Below are 22,339 nucleotides of genomic sequence, written 5' to 3'. Positions count from 1 at the left end.
TGGTCTAGGAGACAGAGGAAAGGAGCGAGATTCATAGATATTGTCAAAGAGAAGGTCCAGAATAGGGAGCACTGTATGCAGACTCATTTTTATGTTTACAAATGGTCTGAGACAGCTTCTTCAGCGAGATACCCCAAAGAAGGGGACAATATAAGTGTTTTTTTTTTTTTTTAAAGGGACATTCATTAGTGAAGCTGGTACTGCTGCCAAGTGTGTAAGTGGCCACTGCTGGTTATCATAAAGGAGCAGATGCAGCAGGACAGGGGCCCAGGGATTTTGGGGGCCCACTGCATCACAATTATGACTGTCTACCTTTAAAAAAGGGGCATCAGAGCTTATTGTCCTTTCAAGCATTAGGACAGAGGTGATGATCCATCATGGAGGGGAAGAGGTAAAAGAGGTAAAGGAGATAGCCTGCTACCCAGGACTGCAGTTATTATTAGTACAGCAGGTATAGTTGCTTTGGGGTCAAAGAGTGTGAGAGGCTCACAACACCCCAATTATGGGGAGCAGTTTGTTTGGGATATCTGTTTTTGTTTGATGCATTTGCTGTTTTATAAGTCTCATATTTGGTGCAGTTCATAAGCTATAGAAAAAGTATTCCTGAAATCATCTCATAAGCCCCGCTCTCTGCACGCAGCCATGTCCCTCCCGCTCCCCCAATCCTTGTCATAAAGTTTTGGAGGGGGCCTGACCTCAAAACATTTTGCTTAGGGGGGCTCAGAGTAAAAAAGTTTGAAGACCTCTGCTTTAAACAGTACCTTTTTGTTCCAGCCGACCGCAGAGGTGTGGGTTGGCAGCGACGGGTGCCAAGGAGGTGGTGTGAAGCGTAGCGGTGTGGCGTGTGGTGCCGTCAGGTCGCGGTGTAGGCACGGTCTTCTTTTGCAGGTTCTTGGAGGCTGGAGACAGGCCGGTAGTGGGTACATGGTTCAATAAATCCCACACTGGCATCAGTGTGGGTCTATTAAAGAGAGTAGTTTGGTACCAAACACTCCTGGGTTCAGAGAAGCCATCATGGTGCTGGGGAACTTGAGTTGTCAGATTTCCAACCAACGTACTCTCTATGGCTTCCCTGGCACTTACAATATCCAAGAATGGCCTTAAATATTGTAGGGGTATATCTGCTCATGCAGATATGCCCACACCTGTGGTATAGTGCACCCAGCCTTAGGGCTGGAAGCCCTGCCAGAGGGGTGACTTTCCTATACTTTAGGCAGTGCTAGTTGGCATGGCACACAGGCAGTGTGCCATGTCGACTTTGTTGTTTTATCTGAACCAGGCTATGCATGCTGCAGTGGAAGTCTGCATGGCCTAGGTGAGGGGTCCCTAGGGGACCCTCTTGAGTCCCAATGCCCCAAGTACCCAGGGACTATTTATTAGGGGCTTACAGGGGGCCTGGAGGGCCAACTGTGGACTCGTTTTTAAGGAAGAAGCACTGGCACAAGGAGCCTGGTTGGCAGGGACCCTGTGAACTACAACATAAACCACATCAATTACCAGGCAAAACGTGGCAGGTAACCATGTCAAAATAGGCACTTCCTCACTGAGAGGTAGGCAGGTCTGGCATCAAAGATGAAGACCCTGATAGGATAATAGGAGGTCGAGTTGGCCCAGAGCCTGAAGGAAGGATCGGCATCGTTGTCCGAGTCAAAGTGACAGGTGGCAACGGAAGGAAGGACGCAGAGAAAGGTGTCTGAATAGCTTCAAAGGCACATCCTGTTGGACCCATGGGGCCAACAGGAGCTCCAGAGAGGTGGACGGCACATCTGAAAAGATCGAACATTATATTCAAGAAAACAGATGGGTCCATTCCCTGGCTAGGAAACTCTGACCAGACAAACGCCTTAGTACTGGTGCTGCAGGCGGTAGCGGGTCCAGGATTAGCGGCAGGTACAACTAAAACTGCAGGAGTTGGACCTTTTGTGGGTTCTTGAACAAGTTATGTCTAAAAAGAGGATGCTTGTGGAGTGCCGAGGCATTTGGGGGACTTACTCTGGGATGATCGGCACAAAGCCTCCTCTTCTTGTGTTTTGACTAAACTCTGGTGCTCTTGATTTGGGTCTGGAGATCTTCAGTCGATGTTCATTATGAGCTGCAGTCTTGAGCATCATGGCATTCTGTTCCTTGAGAGCTTTGGGGAGCATACTCCGACATGAACCGCTGGTCTTGACCTTATGGGCTGACCACAAACACCACAGTCAGATGTCATGCAGGTCCATTATGGGCATTTACCAGTTAAAGTCCCTGCAAATTTGAAGTCATAAACGGTGGGGGTTGGCAGAGGCACATCATGTAACTGCACCTGAAATAATTTCGAAAGAGGTAGACAAAAGTCAAGCAATCTCCTGAGGAGAGTTGAGCTTCGGATACGCGCAAATGGTGCAGAAAAAAGGGACCAGACTTTAGTGTGCCGACGGGGGCGGTTTACAGCTCCAGTGACGTTAAGAGGGTGTGGTTCCCGGCACCAGAGTGGAGCCAACATCTCCAACCGGTGAGGAGAACTATAAAAAAGCTTCCCGAATTAGTCTGATGCCTTGGATATTCAAAAGGTACCAATCTGCAGCTAGAAGTATATTAATCACATAGAAAAAATGTGTTCAACGATTTCCATATGAAAATAGAATGAGCGTTGGGGGCTTAACAACTTGTGTTAAAATATCTTATTATTCAGTCACCCTACCCGTTGTCAGTCAGCCTCATCTTCTTTTCTACCCTCACTTGCTCTCTTCCTACACTTCAAAATGTTTTTTATGTGCCTCGCGGCACATTACAAATGTTCAATAATTAAAGAGTAGCTGAAGTAAATGACAAGCTGGTAACACTTTACCAACACAACCAAAGGTACATGTTTTTTCCATGCATTTGGAAATATTATAGATATCCATGTTTTTGGCAAGCTTGGAAAACCCACAGGAAACTGGACAATTATACTGGTATGCATTTTCAAATTAACTTAGGAATACCTGGGTAGGGGGGCGTGGCCAGGCGCCGATGAAGATGGCCACCTAGAAACCGAGCTCCGCCGGGACCGCTGTTGTTCCCTAACATCCGGCACTGAATCCTAGCTGGTACGCACTCCTGTAGCAGCACCAGCTCCCTTACCTGCTTCGCTCCCGCTCCGCGAGTTGAGCGGGGTCTGGGTGCCCGACGGTGACCGATCGCGGCGCTCTCCTGCACGGCGGCCAGCCTGGGACTACGGCCTGGAGCCTGACGGCCGGGTGCGGAACTACGGGAGGCCCCGGCTGCGGCCTGCACCTGGCGGTGGACCAGGACGAGGCCTATAATTGCTGCTGGGCCTGAGGTGGAGGACGGGCTGCGCTTCTGCCTTCCGCCCCGCGGGATCCGACGGCCACATCAGAAGGGGACCTCGGGGGCCTGCGGGAGGAGCGGCGTGGGCCTCGGCCTGCGTGGCGGCCAATCTGCTACGGGAGCTCCGCGTCACCCCGCGCGAAGGGGAGAGGCCCCGGCGACCAGCTTGTGCAGGCCCAATCGAGGTTGGTGGCGAGGAGAGGTGCAGCGCGGCCCAAGGTGCCACGGATTGGATTCGTGACGGGCCGATGGTGGGCCTACCGGCGGGGGCTGCGCCCTGGTACGGCGATAACTAAGGGGCTGTGCCATCCGGTCGAGTGCAGGGCTCGCTGCCCCCAGCTGTGATCCGGCTCGGCCTGGTGGGCTGAGCCCGTCTCTGCTGCGAGAGGTGCCCCGAGCGGCTGACTAGTGGACGGGGGTGGTGTGCCGCAACGTCCTGTGCGGCAGTGGAGCCTGGCCTCCGGTCCGAACCTACTGCACGGCCCGACGCTGCCGTGGTGCTGAGGATCCGCCAACTACTGTTGTCGCTTGGGCTGGGGCGCCAACCCTGGTGTGTGGAGCCAAAGAACCAACATGCGGCCCAAGGTGGGGACAAAAACGCAGACTAATAACCTGGACAAATACGCGGTGCCTACGGGTCCGTCGCAATCTGAAGCGGCGATGGACGCAGCCGCGAACCAGAAGGAGCCCTCCCTAACATCCATAATGGCCGCGATACAGACGTTGGGCACCAACCTAGAGACAAAAATGGACAAGATCTCCATCGAGGTTAATCTGCTCCGCACTGACCTTGGCAAGACCACGGAGAGATCGAAAACCAATGAGGCAGACATCAAGTCGCTGCAAGCCACCGAAAAACGGCTCGAGGGAAGAGTTAACGAGCTTGTCTTCCAGCACCGCCAAATGGCCCTTCAGCTCGAGGACCAGGAAGGGAGGGCCCGAAGGAGTAATATACGCGTCGTTGGGGTGCCGGAGGGCATGGAGGGGCATAGTGTGGAGTTATTTCTTGAAGACTTAATCCTCAGGCACCTAAAGCCGAAATGACTGTCCAAGCTCTTTACCATTGAATGTGCCCACAGAGCCTTGCTCCCCAGACCCAAACCAGGGGCCCCGCCGAGAACAATCATTGCAAAAATGTTAAACTATCGAGACCGTGATGCCATCCTCCAGGTGGCCAGACAACATGGGGACCTGCATTGCGAAGGAGCCACCATCCGGTTTTTTCCTGACTTCACGTTGAAAGTCCAGCAAGAGCGACGCTCCTTCCTGGGGGTCAAGGCGGCGCTCAGGGAGCAGGGCATCAAGTATATGATGTTCTTCCCCGCCAAGCTGAAGATAATCGCGGGGAGCAGGTCTCACTTCTTCACCTCGCCGGCGGCGGTTCAGGAGTGGCTCGACACGACGACAGCGGACGAGCAGAGTGAGCGTGCCAGCAACCACGGGGGACGGGACAGGGCCGTCTCCCCGGGTTCGACGGCGGGGAGACCGGTGGACGACGAGCGGAGTCAACGGACCTGGCATTCTAGATCGAATAGTCCCCGCTGGGACTCACCCCATGGCACGGCGGCATGATAAGACCTCAGAATGCGGCACCACGTCTCTCTGAACAGTAAAGTATGAGACATGCACAGGGTTCGGGGTAGTGTCAACGGTGTGGGAGGTGGACCCCCTCTGCCTCTTGCCTAAGTGGGGCAGTAACTGATCCTCGAATGCTTCATAACTTAAGGGACTTATAGTTTGGGTTGACACGGGTACTGCGGTCGGAGTTGGGGCCGGCTCACGCTCCCCCTTAAAGATGTTTCTCCAGGGGAGGGGTGGCTCTCTCTCTCTGGGGTGGGGTTGGGCGACAGGCGCTCTGCTAATTGGGGAGGTGGGTAGTTTGAAACCTACAGAGCAGGGTGGGGGTTGGGGGGGTTGCGTTCAGAGGGGGGGGGGGGGGACTTATCGTTAAGGCTTGTTTGAAAGTCGGGACAAGATCCAGGGTATTGGGTCCCGTGTAGGTTATGTTTTGTTGTGTAATGGTGGGCGGGCGGATGGGAGGGAGGGGAATTGGGACGGTTTTATGGTCACACATTGGCACTCTTTACAGGGTCAGCAGCTACAGAGGTGCGCAGGGGCTGGCTAGCTTCTACAGTAATGGATATGGCTAGTAAATGGGAGAAAAGTCTGAAGGTCCTAGGCTGGAACGTTAACGGGCTGGGGGATGGGCTCAAACGTACGATTGTACTGCAGTTTATTAAACGACACCTTCCTGATGTAGTGTTACTACAAGAAACACACCTGATGGGGAATACATGCCAGGCCCTCAACAGATGGGGATACACTCTGGCGGTACACTCCGGCTTCACCTCTGGCTCCAGGGGAGTGGGAATCCTTCTGCGTCGCTCCCTGCCCTTTCATATTGACCGCACAGAGACGGACCCGCTGGGCCACTTCGCAGCAATGTCGGGGAGGTGGGTGGGCCGTAGATTAAATCTTGTATCCGCATTTGTCCCTCCAGGCCTACAAACGCAATCCTACGCGGATCTGGGTAAGCTCCTGCTCTCCCTACCGGAGGGTCAATTGTTCTTAGGAGGAGATTTCAATGCGGTAGTCTCCGGGACTCAGGACCGGCACCCCCCGAGGGAAACGCCTCCGGGGCAGAGGTGGCTGACCGATTCCTCAATGCCTTTGGGCTCACAGACTTATGGCGACTAGTGCACCCCACGGGCAGGCAATTTACATTCCACTCCGGGCCACATCACTCATTCTCCCGCCTGGATTATATATTAGCGCCACTACAGCACGACATGGTGATACGGGAGGCCTCGTGTAGGAGAGTAGGGTCTGCTTTCTATGTTCACCCCCACTTTTTGCTTTTGCTTTACTGGTTTTCGACTTAGATGTGGCTGTGGGCCTGCTAATCAGACCCACAGCCCTGCTGTTCTCTCTCTAAATTAATACTATGTACTTTAGGTGCATAACCAAATTGGATAGGATCACCTTATTGGCCCCTGTACAGTGTACCTTAGGTACCCAGGGCATAGGTGTACCCTAGGCCTACCAGGGGCTGCAGCATGTATTATGCCACCCCTGGCCTGGCCTTCCATTATGACACAACTGGCTGATCACTCAGCTGGGGCAAGGTCGTGCAATCATCCCTTGCTTAGGTGTAGTATTCCTATACCCAACTTACATATAGACACATGTGTACCTATCAGCCACTCCTATGGCAGGCCTTAACAATCCTGGAGGCAGAGTGCTTGGTAACATGTGAGATGGTGCTCTAGCATGAGCTGAGCCTGTCTGCAGCTTTCGGAACCATGTCCTTATAGCTGTTCTATGATATAGCCTACCATATACTCTTAAAGTGCCTTATAATCTTAAACGGTTATGGTAACTATGGTTTGGCTTTATCAAAACATGTCGTGTAAGGTGTCTAACACTTTGGAATAATACCCCCATCCCATTTCTGGGGATGAGGATATTATCCCTCCCTTCTAGAGGGAGAAGACATGTTGTAACCTACTTACCCGGTTAAAGTTAACCAGAGCCCCAGCATCACAAAATGGATGCTGCTGCCACAGACACAAGTCTGACCTCCTGCTGCTGGGAGTGATCCCGGCAAGGGAGGCTTGGACAATAGGTTTCCTGCCTTGGGAGGTGCTAGCACCACCCCAGACAGGCCTTAGTGTATTGGGGCAGGGAGGGATGAATAGAATGAGACATGCCTGGGGCACACAAGGTGTCCCGTGCATAGTCCAGTTCAAACCGGTGCTGGGGCACTCCAGCCCCAGTCCTGGCGCGAAACTGGACAAAGGGAAGGGGGTGTAACCACCCCCCTCCCAGGTCCCACCCATAAGGCGTGACCTAGCAGGTATCCCAGCCCCCCAGATTAGTATAAGAGTGGGAGTTGGGCCTCAAGACTTTAGATTATCCTGAACCTGCAACTTGAACAGAAACTCTGGACCTTCGACATTCGACGAAAGAAGAAGACTGAAGAATCTCCCTTGTGGCCAAGGAGTGGCTACCCTGTGCAAACAGGCACCATCAAGAGACTACCCTTTGCTTTGCTAAAGTTCTACGAGGGACCGACTGCAGAGCCCGACCAGAGCCTTGACTTCCAGACTTCTCCGACCCTGATCCACATCCACAGCCGTGCTGAGATCCGTGGAGGCGACGAGAGACGTGGGACCGGCTACCTGGGATAAGTGGCTAGTATCTTCAAGCGCAGCTTCTGAGGCACCCTCGAAGTTGTGCACCGGGGATTGAGAAGCCCCAACCCCAAGCACCATCTGCACCGAAGATCAGCCCCCCACACTCCACGAGTCCTGCGTGGGGCCCTTCTGCATTTTCCTGCTTGCCGCGTCTGTCCGGTTGCTTGCCCGCAGGCTAGTGGCCTTTGAGACGACGCACCCTGAAATCTTCAGCGCTGGTTTGGCTCCTCCAGACTGGCTCCCGCTTCTTTGAAAAAGAGAAGCACCCCAGACCTTCCTGGTCTGCACCAGAAGCAAGTCCTCCGTTCTTCGTGGGTTCCGCTTGCCAAGGCTTGGTGAGTCCTAGTCCAACTTCGACGCCGCCGACAGCAAGAGCCTTCGCGGGACAGCTCGCCTCCTGGTCCTGGTCGTCCTCGACGTTCCCTGGTCCTCGTGGCTGCAGCGAAAAGCTTCACCTTCAGCTGCAATCTTCACGACATCGCCTGGTTCCTTCCTGGTTCCACGTGGTCACTGGCTAGTGACATTGACTCTGTCCCCTCTGCTTGCAGGTATCCTTTCTTCCTGATCCCAGCCTTGGGATCCACCGGACACTCTTCACTGACTGCCTGTCAGCATCTTTCTTCAGGCATCCATAGGAGTCGACGACGAAACCCGACGCAACTTCACACCTATGCACCCACAGCCTGTGGGCTAGGTAACTTGGGTACTCCGGTGCTCATCAGGGTAGTGACTATCCTAGTGTCTAGTTTTCCAGTCTCGACTTCCTAGCTACTCCGGAAGTGTCCTAAATCTATTTAATTCAAAACTGTACTATTTCTATCGATTATACGCATTACGCGTGAGTGTTTCCACTCTGCACCTGAATCCCGTGGGCCTCCCACTTCCTAACCTTTGGTAGTATAGTGTAGCCCCAGCGATTCCCTAGGCCTAGGCCTATCCTATTTCCGTGACAGTGGTCCTTATACCACTTACTTAGTATATGGTTTGCGTGGCCCCTAGGGCCCAACTGTATTACTTACCTGTGTGACTTAATGTATGCTTAAATAAGACTGTGTTGTATTTACCTCTAATCTCATAAAGAGTGCTGAGGGTTTGTCTAGAATAAATACACTTTATTTTGATATATATCTGTTGTGGTGTCCTTTCATTTGGTATTCAAGAGATTAAATATGGTATCACAGCTGGCTTCACATGCCATTCAGAGTTTAGCCTAAGACTGCTCTTGTCCATGCTACCACTAGGATAGCTGGTCTATAAGGTTGACTTCACAACCAATCACCATAAGGGTATTTGGATTGATATAAGGTGTACACTAGAACTAGTGACATCATACATCAGGCCAACTTCTCACATTGGTGAGCAGCGGTTGGGATCTGAGCTTGCTGTTGTAATACCATTGTAATCTTGAGATACTAAATTGAAAGATTACACAGATATTGTTTAGGTACATATAACAGATTATAATACTTAAGTCCTACTGGACTTAGTGGTTGTAGGTTGAAGGGAGTAACACACCCTGACTACAACTACTAGAGAGGTTTAGTAGATACAACTAGTGTAGGTAGGTGCACACACCACACCCTCACTAGAATCATGTCCCTGAATGGAGATCACACTGATGCTCCCTCAGGAGAGGAGAATCCTAGACAGGTTCCCTCTAGATATGATGCATTCACTTTCCAGGAGATGAGACAACTGTGTACCTCCAGGAGATTAAAACAGGGTTCCAACCCTACCGTTAGACAGCTAGTGGAGCTTCTGGAGGCCTATGATGCTGAAAGAGCTGCCAAGGATGGTGCCATAGCTGTAGATAAGGGTCTACCCACCACAGAGGAGTCAGATGGGGCTTCAGATGAAGAGGTAGACAGCCAGGGCCAAGTAGGAAGACTTAGCCAGGCTAACCTAAGTTTACATGGGAGTTTGCATGGGGTCCCCCCCATACAGACCCCCAAGTGGGCTTAACCAGAGAAGCAGGAGGGACAGATCCCCTTCAAGGGAATCCATCCACTCCCATGTCTCTAGCATCTCTAGTGTTTCCTCTCACAGGGGAATGACTTCCCCTGAGAGAAAGGAGCATGAAGCCAGAATGAGGGAAGCTAATCTGAGGATTCAGAGGGAAGAACTTGCCCTTGCCAAAGAGAAGCTTGCTCTGGCTAGAGAACAAAAGTTAAGTGGGTCAGAACCCACTGGTGGCAGCAATATCCCTAAGGATAGAGACAGGCACTATGATAATAGAAACCTGAGCAAGATTGTCCCTCCCTACAAGTGTGGGGATGACATCCACAAATGGATAACTGCTTTGGAGAGAGCTTGCAAAGTACAGCAGGTACCCCAAAGTCAGTGGGCAGCTATCTTGTGGCTCCCCTTCTCCGAGCAAGGCAGAGACAAGCTCCTCACAGTTAGTGATGAGGATGCAGATAATTACGCTGTCCTGAAGAGTGCTCTAATTGATGGGTTTGGCCTAACCACTGAACAATACAGGTTGTTGTTCAGGGATACCCAAAAGACACAGACTCAGGACTGGACTGACTTTGTAAATTGTGCCACTAAGGCTCTGGAAGGCTGGCTAGTGGGAAGTAAGGTTAAGGACTATACAGGATTGTATAATTTGATCATGAGAGAGCAAATCCTTAACAACTGTCAAAACCAGCTACTGCATCAACACCTGATTGATTCTGATCTGACTTCTCCCCAAGAATTGGGAAAGAAGGCAGATAGATGTGTCAGGACTAGAGTTAAGCAGAAAAACCAGAACCAGGGCGGTGATCAGAAAAAGGCAGACCAGAAGGGTAATGATCAGAAACAAAAAGACCAGAAGTCTTCACCAGGCCCCCAAAAGGCTCAGGGGGAGGGTGGTCCCAAAAAGGATAAAAAGAAAGATGGCCAAAAGAAACCATGGTGCAACTATTGTAAGTCCAACTCACATTGGTTTAGTGAGTGCACCAAAAAGGATAAGCCCCCAGCCACCATTGCCCCTAAGGCAACTGTACCCCCTAGTCCAGCTGTAAGTGGTGGTTCCCAGCAAAAGGGTGTAATAGGGTTAACCCTGGGAACTGAGGAGGATTCTGGCCTAGTCAGAATACCTACTCAGGCTGTTCTGATCTGTGATGGGGACTTAGCTTTGTCCTCTACTGTAGGCCCCAGTAACCTGGGCAAGTACAGACAGACTCATTTTATCAACCAAAGAATGGCTCAGGCCTACAGGGACACTGGGGCTAGTGTCACAATGGTGACACCTGCCTTTGTGGACCCTGGACAGATCATACTAGGTGAGAATTACCTAGTGACCAACGCTAGCAATGCCACTACCTCCCATAGTGTGGCTATTGTTAACTTCTCCTGGGGAGGGGTAACTGGCCTCAAGAAAGTTGTTGTTAGTTCAGACCTTCCTGTAGAGTGTTTACTGGGCAATGATCTTGAAACCTCAGTTTGGTCTGAAGTGGAGTATAGGACCCATGCAGATATGCTGGGGATAGATGCACATGTCCTTGCTGTGACCAGGTCACAGGCCAAAAAGTGCACCACTGAACAAGTGCTGGATCCTGAAACTATGGACCAGTCACAACCCAAGAGAAAGAGCAGTAGGGTTAAGGCTGTGCCTCCCCCCCTGCCTCAGGTGGTAGATCAGCCCTCCCAGGAGAATGATTCTGAGAGCCCTGAAGGAACTGCCCTAGAAGAACTTGAACCTGATCAGGTTGAGTTTCTTGGGACAGGGGGACCTTCAAGGGCAGATCTGAGGCAGGCTCAATTAGACTGCCCCTCTCGTGAACCCCTCAGACAGCTGGCTGCTGCTGAGGCTGCAGGGAATGCTCAAAGTACCCATAGAGTGTATTGGGATGAAGGGCTACTGTACTCAGAGGCTAGAGACCCCGAGCCTGGTGCATCCAGGAGGTTGGTCATACCACTGAAGTTCAGACGCTTCCTTCTTACCTTGGCCCATGATATTCCCCTTGCAGGACATTTAGGCCAGAACAAGACTTGGGACAGGCTTGTCCCTCACTTTCACCTGCCCCATATGTCAGAAGATACTAAGGAGTTTTGTCGCTCCTGTGTCACCTGCCAAGCCAGTGGCAAATCAGGTGGCACCACAAAGGCCCGCCTCATACCACTACCTGTGGTGGGGGTCCCCTTTGAAAGAGTGGGCATAGATATTGTAGGACCAATGGACCCACAAACAGCATCTGGGCACAGATTCATACTGGTGATAGTGGACCATGCCACCAGGTATCCAGAAGCTATTCCCCTGAGGACCACAACAGCTCCTGTTGTGGCAAGGGCCCTGCTTGGAGTATTCTCCAGAGTGGGCTTTCCAAAGGAGGTCATTTCTGACAGAGGTGCCAACTTCATGTCAGGATACTTGACTGCAATGTGGAAGGAGTGTGGTGTGAACTACAAGTTCACCACACCCTATCACCCACAGTGCAATGGGCTTGTTGAGAGATTCAACAAGACCCTAAAGGGAATGATAAAAGGTTTCCCAGACAAGCTTAGGCGAAGATGGGGCATCCTTTTACCCTGCCTTCTGTTTGCTTACAGAGAGGTCCCACAAAAGGGGGTTGGCTACAGCCCTTTTGAGCTTTTGTTTGGGCATCCTGTAAGAGGACCCCTGTGTTTGGTAAGGGAAGGATGGGAGAGACCTCTCAGACAACCCAAACTTGACATAGTGGATTATGTACTTGGTCTCCGCTCCAGGATGGCAGAGTATATGAAGAAGGCTTCTAAAAACCTTGAGGCAAGCCAAGAACTCCAAAAAGCTTGGCATGACCAAAAGGCTGTGCTGACTGTTTACCAGCCAGGGCAGAAAGTGTGGGTGTTGGAGCCAGTGGCCCCAGCAGCACTCCAAGACAAATGGTCTGGACCCCACACTATTGTTGAGAAAAAGGGAGAAGTCACCTACTTGGTGGACCTTGGGACTCCCAGAAGCCCCCACAGGGTGCTTCATGTCAATAGATTGAAGGCATGTGTTGACAGGGCAGACATGGGCTTACTCATGGCTACAGATGAGGGGCAGGAGGAAGAGAGTGACCCTCTCCCAGACCTGTTGACTCAGAACCCTGATGATGGCTCAGTTGATGGTGTGGTCTTTTCTGACAGCCTCACTGTCCATCAGCAACAGGACTGCAGACAGGTTCTGCAATCCTACAGGCATATGTTCTCTCTGACCCCAAGTCAGACAAACTGGTGCACCCATGAGGTGGACACTGGTGACAGTCTGCCTGTGAAGAGTAAAATCTACAGGCAACCTGACCATGTCAGGGACCTCATAAAAGTTGAGGTACAAAAGATGTTGGAGCTGGGAGTCATTGAACCTTCAGAGAGCCCTTGGGCTAGTCCTGTAGTTCTTGTGCCAAAACCTCACACCCAAGATGGTAAGAGAGAGATGAGGTTTTGCGTAGACTACAGAGGTCTCAATGCTGTCACTAGGACAGATGCCCACCCAATACCTAGGGCAGATGCGCTCATTGACAGACTGGCAGCTGCTAAGTTTTTGAGCACATTTAACCTGACAGCAGGCTACTGGCAAATCAGACTAGCTGAGAATGCAAAGGCCAAAACTACTTTCTCGACCCCAGGAGGACATTATCAATTTGTGGTAATGCTCTTTGGTTTGAAGAATGCACCTGCCACTTTCCAAAGGTTGGTGAATCAAGTCCTTACTGGGTTGGATGATTATTGTGCAGCTTATCTTGATGATATTGCTGTCTTTAGCTCCACCTGGGAGCATCACCTGGTCCACCTTAGGAATGTTTTAGAGGCCCTGCAAAAGGCAGGCCTCACTATCAAGGCCACTAAGTGCCAGATAGGGCAGAGCAAGGTTGTGTACCTGGGCCACCTAGTTGGTGGGGGACAGGTTCAACCACTGGAGAGCAAGATCCAGACCATAAAGGACTGGACACCTCCAACTACCCAGACTCAGGTCAGAGCTTTCTTGGGCCTGACTGGGTACTACAGAAAGTTTGTTAAGAACTATGGGTCCATTGTGACACCACTTAATGACTTGACCTCCAAGAAGATGCCAAAGAAAGTTCAGTGGACAGTAAGCTGTCAAAAAGCATTTGATGACCTGAAGCAGGCCATGTGCAGTGCACCTATTCTGAAAAGTCCAGACTACTTCAAAGAGTTCATTGTCCAGACAGATGCTTCTGAGTTAGGTGTGGGAGCTGTTCTTTCACAACTGAATGTAGATGGTCAAGACCAGCCTATTGCTTTTATAAGTAGAAGGCTGACCCCTAGAGAGAAACGTTGGTCAGCTATTGAGAGGGAGGCCTTTGCTGTGGTTTGGGCCCTGAAGAAGCTGAGGCCATACTTGTTTGGCACTCACTTCAAGATTCAGACAGACCATAAGCCCCTCTTGTGGCTAAATCAGATGAAGGGTGAAAATCCCAAACTTCTTAGGTGGTCCATTTCCCTACAGGGGATGGACTTCACAGTGGAACATAGACCTGGGACTGACCATGCCAATGCAGATGGACTCTCCAGATATTTCCACTTAGAACATGAAGACTCAACTGGTCAAGGTTAGTTTAATGTCCCTAAGTTTGGGGGGGGGGGGGGGGTTGTGTAGGAGAGTAGGGTCTGCTTTATATGTTCACCCCCACTTTTTGCTTTTGCTTTACTGGTTTTCGACTTAGATGTGGCTGTGGGCCTGCTAATCAGACCCACAGCCCTGCTGTTCTCTCTCTAAATTAATACTATGTACTTTAGGTGCATAACCCAATTGGATAGGATCACCTTATTGGCCCCTGTACAGTGTACCTTAGGTACCCAGGGCATAGGTGTACCCTAGGCCTACCAGGGGCTGCAGCATGTATTATGCCACCCCTGGTCTGGCCTTCCAATCAGACACAATTGGCTGATCACTCAGCTGGGGCAGGGTCGTGTAATCACCCCTTGCTTAGATATAGTATATCTATATCTACCTTATATATAGACACATGTGTACCTATCAGCCACTCCTATGGCAGGCCTTAACAATCCTGGAGGCAGAGTGCTTGGTAACATGTGAGATGGTGCCCTAGCATGAGCTGAGCCTGTCTGCAGCTTTCGGAACCATGTCCTTATAGCTGTTCTATGATATAGCCTACCATATACTCTTAAAGTGCCTTATAATCTTAAACGGTTATGGTAACTATATGGTTTGGCTTTATCAAAACATGTCGTGTAAGGTGTCTAACACTTTGGAATAATACCCCCATCCCATTTCTGGGGATGAGGATATTATCCCTCCCTTCTAGAGGGAGAAGACATGTTGTAACCTACTTACCCGGTTAAAGTTAACCAGAGCCCCAGCATCACAAAATGGATGCTGCTGCCACAGACACGAGTCTGACCTCCTGCTGCTGGGAGTGATCCCGGCAAGGGAGGCTTGGACAATAGGTTTCCTGCCTTGGGAGGTGCTAGCACCACCCCAGACAGGCCTTAGTGTATTGGGGCAGGGAGGGATGAATAGAATGAGACATGCCTGGGGCACACAAGGTGTCCCGTGCATAGTCCAGTTCAAACCGGTGCTGGGGCACTCCAGCCCCAGTCCTGGCGCGAAACTGGACAAAGGGAAGGGGGTGTAACCACCCCCCTCCCAGGTCCCACCCATAAGACGTGACCTAGCAGGTATCCCAGCCTCCCAGATTAGTATAAGAGTGGGAGTTGGGCCTCAAGACTTTAGATTATCCTGAACCTGCAACTTGAACAGAAACTCTGGACCTTCGACATTCAACGAAAGAAGAAGACTGAAGAATCTCCCTTGTGGCAAAGGAGTGGCTACCCTGTGCAAACAGGCACCATCAAGAGACTACCCTTTGCTTTGCTTAAGTTCTACGAGGGACCGACTGCAGAGCCCGACCAGAGCCTTGACTTCCAGACTTCTCCGACCCTGATCCACATCCACAGCCGTGCTGAGATCCGTGGAGGCGACGAGAGACGTGGGACCGGCTACCTGGGAAAAGTGGCTAGTATCTTCAAGCGCAGCTTCTGAGGCACCCTCGAAGTTATGCACCGGGGATTGAGAAGCCCCAACCCCAAGCACCATCTGCACCGAAGATCAGCCCCCCACACTCCACGAGTCCTGCGTGGGGCCCTTCTGCATTTTCCTGCTTGCCGCGTCTGTCCGGTTGCTTGCCCGCTGGCTAGTGGCCTTTGAGACGACGTACCCTGAAATCTTCAGCGCTGGTTTGGCTCCTCCAGACTGGCTCCCGCTTCTTTGAAAAAGAGAAGCACCCCAGACCTTCCTGGTCTGCACCAGAAGCAAGTCCTCCGTTCTTCGTGGGTTCCGCTTGCCAAGGCTTGGTGAGTCCTAGTCCAACTTCGACGCCGCCGACAGCAAGAGCCTTCGCGAGACAGCTCGCCTCCTGGTCCTGGTCGTCCTCGACGTTCCCTGGTCCTCGTGGCTGCAGCGACAAGCTTCACCTTCACCTGCAATCTTCACGACATCGCCTGGCTCCTTCCTGGTTCCACGTGGTCACTGGCTAGTGACCTAGACTCTGTCCCCTCTGCTTGCAGGTATCCTTTCTTCCTGATCCCAGCCTTGGGATCCACTGGACACTCTTCTCTGACTGCCTGTCAGCATCTTTCTTCAGGCATCCATAGGAGTCGACGACGAAACCCGACGCAACTTCACACCTATGCACCCACAGCCTGTGGGCTAGGTAACTTGGGTACTCCGGTGCTCATCAGGGTAGTGACTATCCTAGTGTCTAGTTTTCCAGTCTCGACTTCCTAGCTACTCCGGAAGTGTCCTACATCTATTTAATTCAAAACTGTACTATTTCTATCGATTATACGCATTACGCGTGAGTGTTTCCACTCTGCACCTGAATCCCGTGGGCCTCCCACTTCCTAACCTTTGGTAGTATAGTGTAGCCCCAGCGATGGCCTAGGCCTATCCTATTTCCGTGACAGTGGTCCTTATACCACTTACTTAGTATATGGTTTGCGTGGCCCCTAGGGCCTAACTGTATTACTTACCTGTGTGACTTAATGTATGCTTAAATAAGACTGTGTTGTACTTACCTCTAATCTCATAAAGAGTGCTGAGGGTTTGTCTAGAATAAATACACTTTATTTTGATATATATCTGTTGTGGTGTCCTTTCATTTGGTATTCAAGGGATTATATATGGTATCACAGCTGGCTTCACATGCCATTCAGAGTTTAGCCTAAGACTGCTCTTGTCCATGCTACCACTAGGATAGCTGGTCTATAAGGTTGACTTCACAACCAATCACCATAAGGGTATTTGGACTGATATAAGGTGTACACTAGAACTAGTGACATCATACATCAGGCCAACTTCTCACACCTCGCACCTGGCACGAGGAATCTCCGACAATTCGCCAGTCCTGATACATATCACGCTGGGTCGGGGCCGGGAGGGATGTGTGCTACCGATCAATGCCTGGTACCTTAAAAATGAGGATCTCAGGGAAAAACTGACCCGTTCCATGACGCAATACTTCGAACAAAATGTCGGATCGGTGTGCTCCTCAATTACTCTGTGGGAAGCCTTTAAAACAGTGCTTAGGGGAGAGGCCTTATCAGCCATCTCAGGAAGCCGTAAGGAGAGGGTGGCACAACTAAACTCCGTAGAGTCTGACCTACGGGCGCTGGAAGAGGCGGCGTGCACGGATCGTGAACCTGAGGCTCAACATCGGTTGCGACTCAAAACTGCGGAATATAGGGAGCTGGTCACGCAGACGGCCCAAGCGGTGGCCCACCACAAGGCGGGTAGGATCTATGATCAAGGCGATAAAGCAGGTAAACTCATAGCTTGGCTCGAGAAAAAACAGAGAGCCATCAAAGTGGTACCGGAAATAAAAACGCCGGCGGGACCTCTTGTTACGGAACCCCGTGAGATCACCGCGGAATTTGCATTTCCGACAGGTATACAGTAAAGGGACGGATCGTTCAGAGGAAGACTATTGCCCATCTGACGGATATCCGTATGCCGTGCCTGTCGGATGTCGACAGGGAGGCACTTTGAGGCTCCACTCGCCGCAGCCGAATTAGAGCGTGCGATAGTCGACCTTCGCCCGGGCAAAGCCCTTGGACCTAACGGCCTCCCGATCGAGCTGTACAAGCTAAAACCTGACGCCCTTAGTTTACACCTCCAACGAATGTTCGAAGAGAGCAAAGCCTTGGGAATATTGCAGCGAGACCAGCGCATAGCAACTATTGTGGCTATCCCGAAGGAAGGGAAGCCGAGGGAGCTATGCTCCTCATATAGACCTATCTCGCTACTTAATGCGGAACCGAAAATATTAGTGAAAACTCGCGCTAATAGACTACACGCCGTCCTACCCGCGTTGGTCCACCCGGACCAGTCGGGCTTCATGCCCCATCGTAATACGGCTCTCAACATCCGACGCCTGAATGGTGTATTGGGGAGGTGCCCCACCATAAGAGAGGACGCGGTGGTGGTGTCCCTTGACGCCACCATGGCATTCGACACCCTCGAATGGCCCTATATGATAGCGGTGCTCCGTAAACTGGGCTTCGGCCCCCTCTTTATAGCATGGGTTCGTCGGCTTTACTCGGAACCCTTGGCGCAGGTTGTGGTTAACAATAGGGTCTCGGAGGTCTGCGTTCTAGAAAGAGGGACCAGGCAGGGCTTTCGCCCCTACTGTTCGCGCTCGCCTTGGAGCCTCTCGCAGCATAGATTAGGCAAGACATCTCCATCACGGGGTTGCGATGGGCAGACGGTTGGGAGGACAAAATCTCTCTTTACGTCGATGATATCCTCCTCTATTTAACCAAACCGGGGAAGTCAATCGTGGTAGCCATGGATATATTTACGAGCTTCGGGGAAAATTCGGGGTTTCGCATCAACTGGGACAAGTCCCAAATTTATGTCCTTCATGGCAGCCCCCCCCAGGCTTCCCACTGGCTGCCCACTTACCTTTGCAGAGGGAGGATTCAGGTACCTTGGAGTCTTTGTCTCACTTGACAAAACGCAAACGTACGAGAGGAATTTACTACCGCCCCCGAGACGGCTTCAACAGGACTCTAATATCTGGCAGAAACTCCCATTGTCCCTGCTGGGCCGAACGGCCCTCTTCAAAATGTTTGCGCTCCCGAGGTTTCTCTACGCCCTACAAAACTACCCAGACCTGGTGCCGAACTCATATTTCGTGGCTATAGAGGCGGCGCAGCGGTCCCTCCTCTGGGCAGGTACATCTAGGATTGCGCTGCACAAGCTCACACTGGGATGGTACGACGGGGGAATTGCCCTCCCGGACATCCGCAAATACTATTGGGCAGCCCACCTGTCAGCGATAAACCAAGGGACATATAGGGACGGCAACGACCCCGGTTACGGGATGGATAGATGGTTATTCCCAGGTGGGAACTACGAAGTTGCACTCTACTCTAAGCCCGGTAAATACTTGCTTACGGGACCGACAAAACACTCGGTGCAGATATGGCACGCGGCGCACCGCAAGCTCGGTTGGGCTAACACTCTGACAATGGCAACTCCACTGTGGGCTTCTGAAAGACTGGGCAGCCTAGGACATACAAAGAGGTTCCGGGGATGGGAACTTATCGGTATCTCGCAGGTCAAGGACCTGTGGGGGCCCGAGGGGGTTAGATCCTTTGCCTACCTACAGGACACGTATGTGTTGGCGCACACTGAATATTTCAGATATCTGCAGATTAGGCACTCCCTTCAGGCCAACATACCACTAGGGACCAGGCCCCCCCAGGCATCCCCACTCGAGACCAGGCTGCTCGATGGCTACATGCCGGAACATGCCATTTCACTCACATACAAGAAACTGATCAATAATCCTCCTGATCCCCTCGAGTCCCTCAAGGAGAAATGGATAGCGGATGGCCTCGAAATAGACGATGAGGAGTGGGTGGAGGCGCGGAGGTCCCCGAGGGAGGTGGCGATATCGGCAAGACTTCGACTCATACAACTTAAAATACTGCATAGAGTGTATATCTCATGCACGAGACTGCAGGCGGGGCTGCGGGGAGGCTGGCTCTTTCTTTCACATACTGTGGGAATGTCCGGGTGTGCGGCGGTACTGGAGGCGTGTGATGTCTTGCATGCAGGAGGTGTGGGAGGTGGATATACGCCCAGAGGCCAAGCGATGCCTTCTGAACATATGGGAACCCACGGACTTACCTGCAAGGGGGAAACTCTGGGTCGCACTTGGGCAAATGGTGGCAAAGAGAAACATCACGCACCTGTGGGGGGCATCGGCTCCACCGAAACTGGCCGATTGGCAAAGAGACAGACTGGTGTATGCTGCAGGAGAAGACTGTGTATACGGTGCGGGGGTGCCCTCGAAAATGGGGGGGGAAGTGTGGTCAAAATGGAACACATTCAGAGGGGACATATGTGAGCCTCCGCAGGCCCGCCGACCAGGCCTGGGAACCACGGACTGAACGGACACTGTTCTACAGTTTTTAATCAAGTCATATTTGCCTTACTCTGTCGACACCTGTAACCAGAGATTTCCTGAATATGATGTATATGAAGTGACCAATTTGTTCTTTTGTTGCTGAAAAATAAAAAAGATTTAAAAAAAAAAAAAAAAAAAGAATACCTGGGTAACCAGAATCTACTACAGGCCTAAACGCTCACACCATTTAGCTCTCAGTGTTGCAACCTTCTCCCCATACTTCCATTATGGACTGGTTAGTGCCGTCATTACAATATCAATTTGTCACATCACTTAAGAGGGGTTGACTTACTGGATGTTCTATTACACGCAGCACAGTTCTTTTAATGTCAGCAATAGCCTCTGTGTACACAGCAGCCAATTCATGAATTAGCTTGTGATTCTGTGGTAGAAGGGCCAGGTATAGGTATAGACACTGCCGAACAGTTTCTTCCGTCCAAGGAGCAGCCACCTCTAAAAAAAGAAAAAAAAAAAAAAGAAAAGAAAACACATTATCTAATGTGAATGACCTCCAGTCAAGGTCAATCCTTCCGTATGACAGTCCCACCCAGTAATCCTGAGATCAAGCATGGAAAAATACCCGAGTGATATTCTGTATTTCATACCCAGGGTATTGGCATGGTATGTGAGGTACAGCATTTTAAGCTCAGCTCCTGCTAGCTTAAGTTAGAGACAGACTCCTAATCAACAAGTAACATTGTAAGCCCATGCACAGCCTCCTATGCTCAGTTCAGAAGTAAAATCTCAATTTAGTCTGTTTCAACCATCACATGTGGTATAAAGCCTTACAGCATCACCTGGGTAGCAAGTTTCCATGTGTACTCTTACACACCCAGGTCGATGCCATTATAGGAACAGCGATATATGGCCAGTCTTTGCCAGTATATGAACCGTACTGTTTCTCATGCCTGGGTAAAGCTATTATATCCCTGATTAACTCTCATATTCCTATTTAAAGTCATGTTCAGACCAAATACCATCCTCTTCGGATCAGCAGCCTTTAGTAGATAGATTTTGACATACTATACAGGTACTGTCGGCCCACCAAACATCATACACCCTTAATCCCAAGTGAAAACGTCAAAAAGTCAGGTGCAGTCCTGTTAAATCCAATTCCTGTTTTTAATACCTTTATTTTAGTTAAATAAAAATAAAATCCCACAAAGCTTAATGAATAAATGAATTCAGCACGGGGAAAAAAAATAAAAAATCAGTATTTAAAAAAAATCCACATTATTGTGATTCTTTTTAGTAAGACAATTCTTCTAATCGCATTAATAAATTAGAACATTTAATAAGACATTGCTTCTAAAAATGATAACCACGGCATTACATTAAAAAAATGAAGGCATTACTGCACACAATTTCCACTTTCCGAAATCTAGTGAAGATATAAAAAAATAAACAATTTCCTAAAACATTGGATACATTCAAATATGAAGAAATGACTACTTACGAGAGCAAATGCTACAATTTCAAGTGCAACAAATCTCTTCTTCCCAAAAACATTTTTCAAAGCTCCTGTTACAATCAAAATGGATAAATGATTACATCTAAAAAGCACGATAGCTCCAAGGGTATTTACGTAATGGCAGAAGCCGATGCGTGGTGCAATTCTATAACTCAGGTTCTAAGATTCTCTCTGCCTTAAATCAGAGTATTCTGAATGCGTATTTTTAGGTCGAGTCCTACCAGACAGCCGGCTGTCTGGTTTGCTAAAGACATCTTGGGGACATTCGGAAAGCTCCCGGGAATGCACGTCGCCCATTGTTCACAATGGATTTTGTGGTTTGTTAATCACATTTGTTTGGTTTCTATTTGCTGGCTTGATTTGTTTCAGGCTGTTGAGCTTGAGTTTGTCCCTACCCACGAACCTACCATATTTACTGTATTGTTCCTCCAGTGCTCGATTTCTGTAATCAGGCCTTTAAATTTTGTTCTTATCTTGTCACATTTGCTGTGCATTCAAAGACAGAGGTCCAATGTCAGTCTCTGTCTACCAAGGGAGCTTCGTGTTGGATTTATGTGAAAATACGTCCAGTTTAGATGGGGTTGTCTACCAGTTCATGCATTTACAAACAAATGGACCAAAGCCTCCCCATCTGCCTGTCCGGCCTGTGTGAATCAGGAAGAGTCCCTTACACATGTTTTCTTTTTTTGCCCAGGTTATATTGCAGCTAGAAGTTACTGGCTCCTACCAATATGCAGGAACCTGGGGTTCAGACAGACACGGGAGGCTTTTAGAGTCCTGCGAACTGGAACGCACCCCCAATTGTTTTTGCAGTGTTCCGCTTCCTTAATTCCATGTGGCTTCCGCGTCGCAAGTTCTTAAATTCCACTAGTGCAGTCTAAACGTACCTTTCCTGTCTTCCATAGATTTGAACTTATTAAATATGAACTCATTGTTTTAAATCTTTTTAAAATTTTAAT

The 22,339-nt window shown here is 50.3% G+C and overlaps 1 protein-coding gene across 7 annotated transcripts in view; it reads right to left on the bottom strand.

Annotated features, from left to right (window-relative positions):
• The window catches only part of SYMPK (symplekin scaffold protein), a 1,117,730-nt gene that overhangs the window by 357,188 nt on the left and 738,203 nt on the right, over window positions 1-22,339 (bottom strand). For all 7 annotated transcript variants that reach the window (XM_085625602.1, XM_085625603.1, XM_085625599.1 and 4 more), the window contains one exon: window positions 20,202-20,362. In XM_085625602.1, the coding sequence (XP_085481728.1) occupies window positions 20,202-20,362 (161 nt within the window). The remainder of the gene's footprint in view (window positions 1-20,201; window positions 20,363-22,339) is intronic.

This window comes from Triturus cristatus, chromosome 9, assembly GCF_964204655.1.
Source record: "Triturus cristatus chromosome 9, aTriCri1.1, whole genome shotgun sequence".
NCBI classification, from domain to species: Eukaryota; Metazoa; Chordata; class Amphibia; order Caudata; family Salamandridae; genus Triturus; species Triturus cristatus.
The sequence above is the reverse complement of the archived record's forward strand: the minus strand, read 5'-3'. Positions and strand labels throughout refer to the sequence as shown.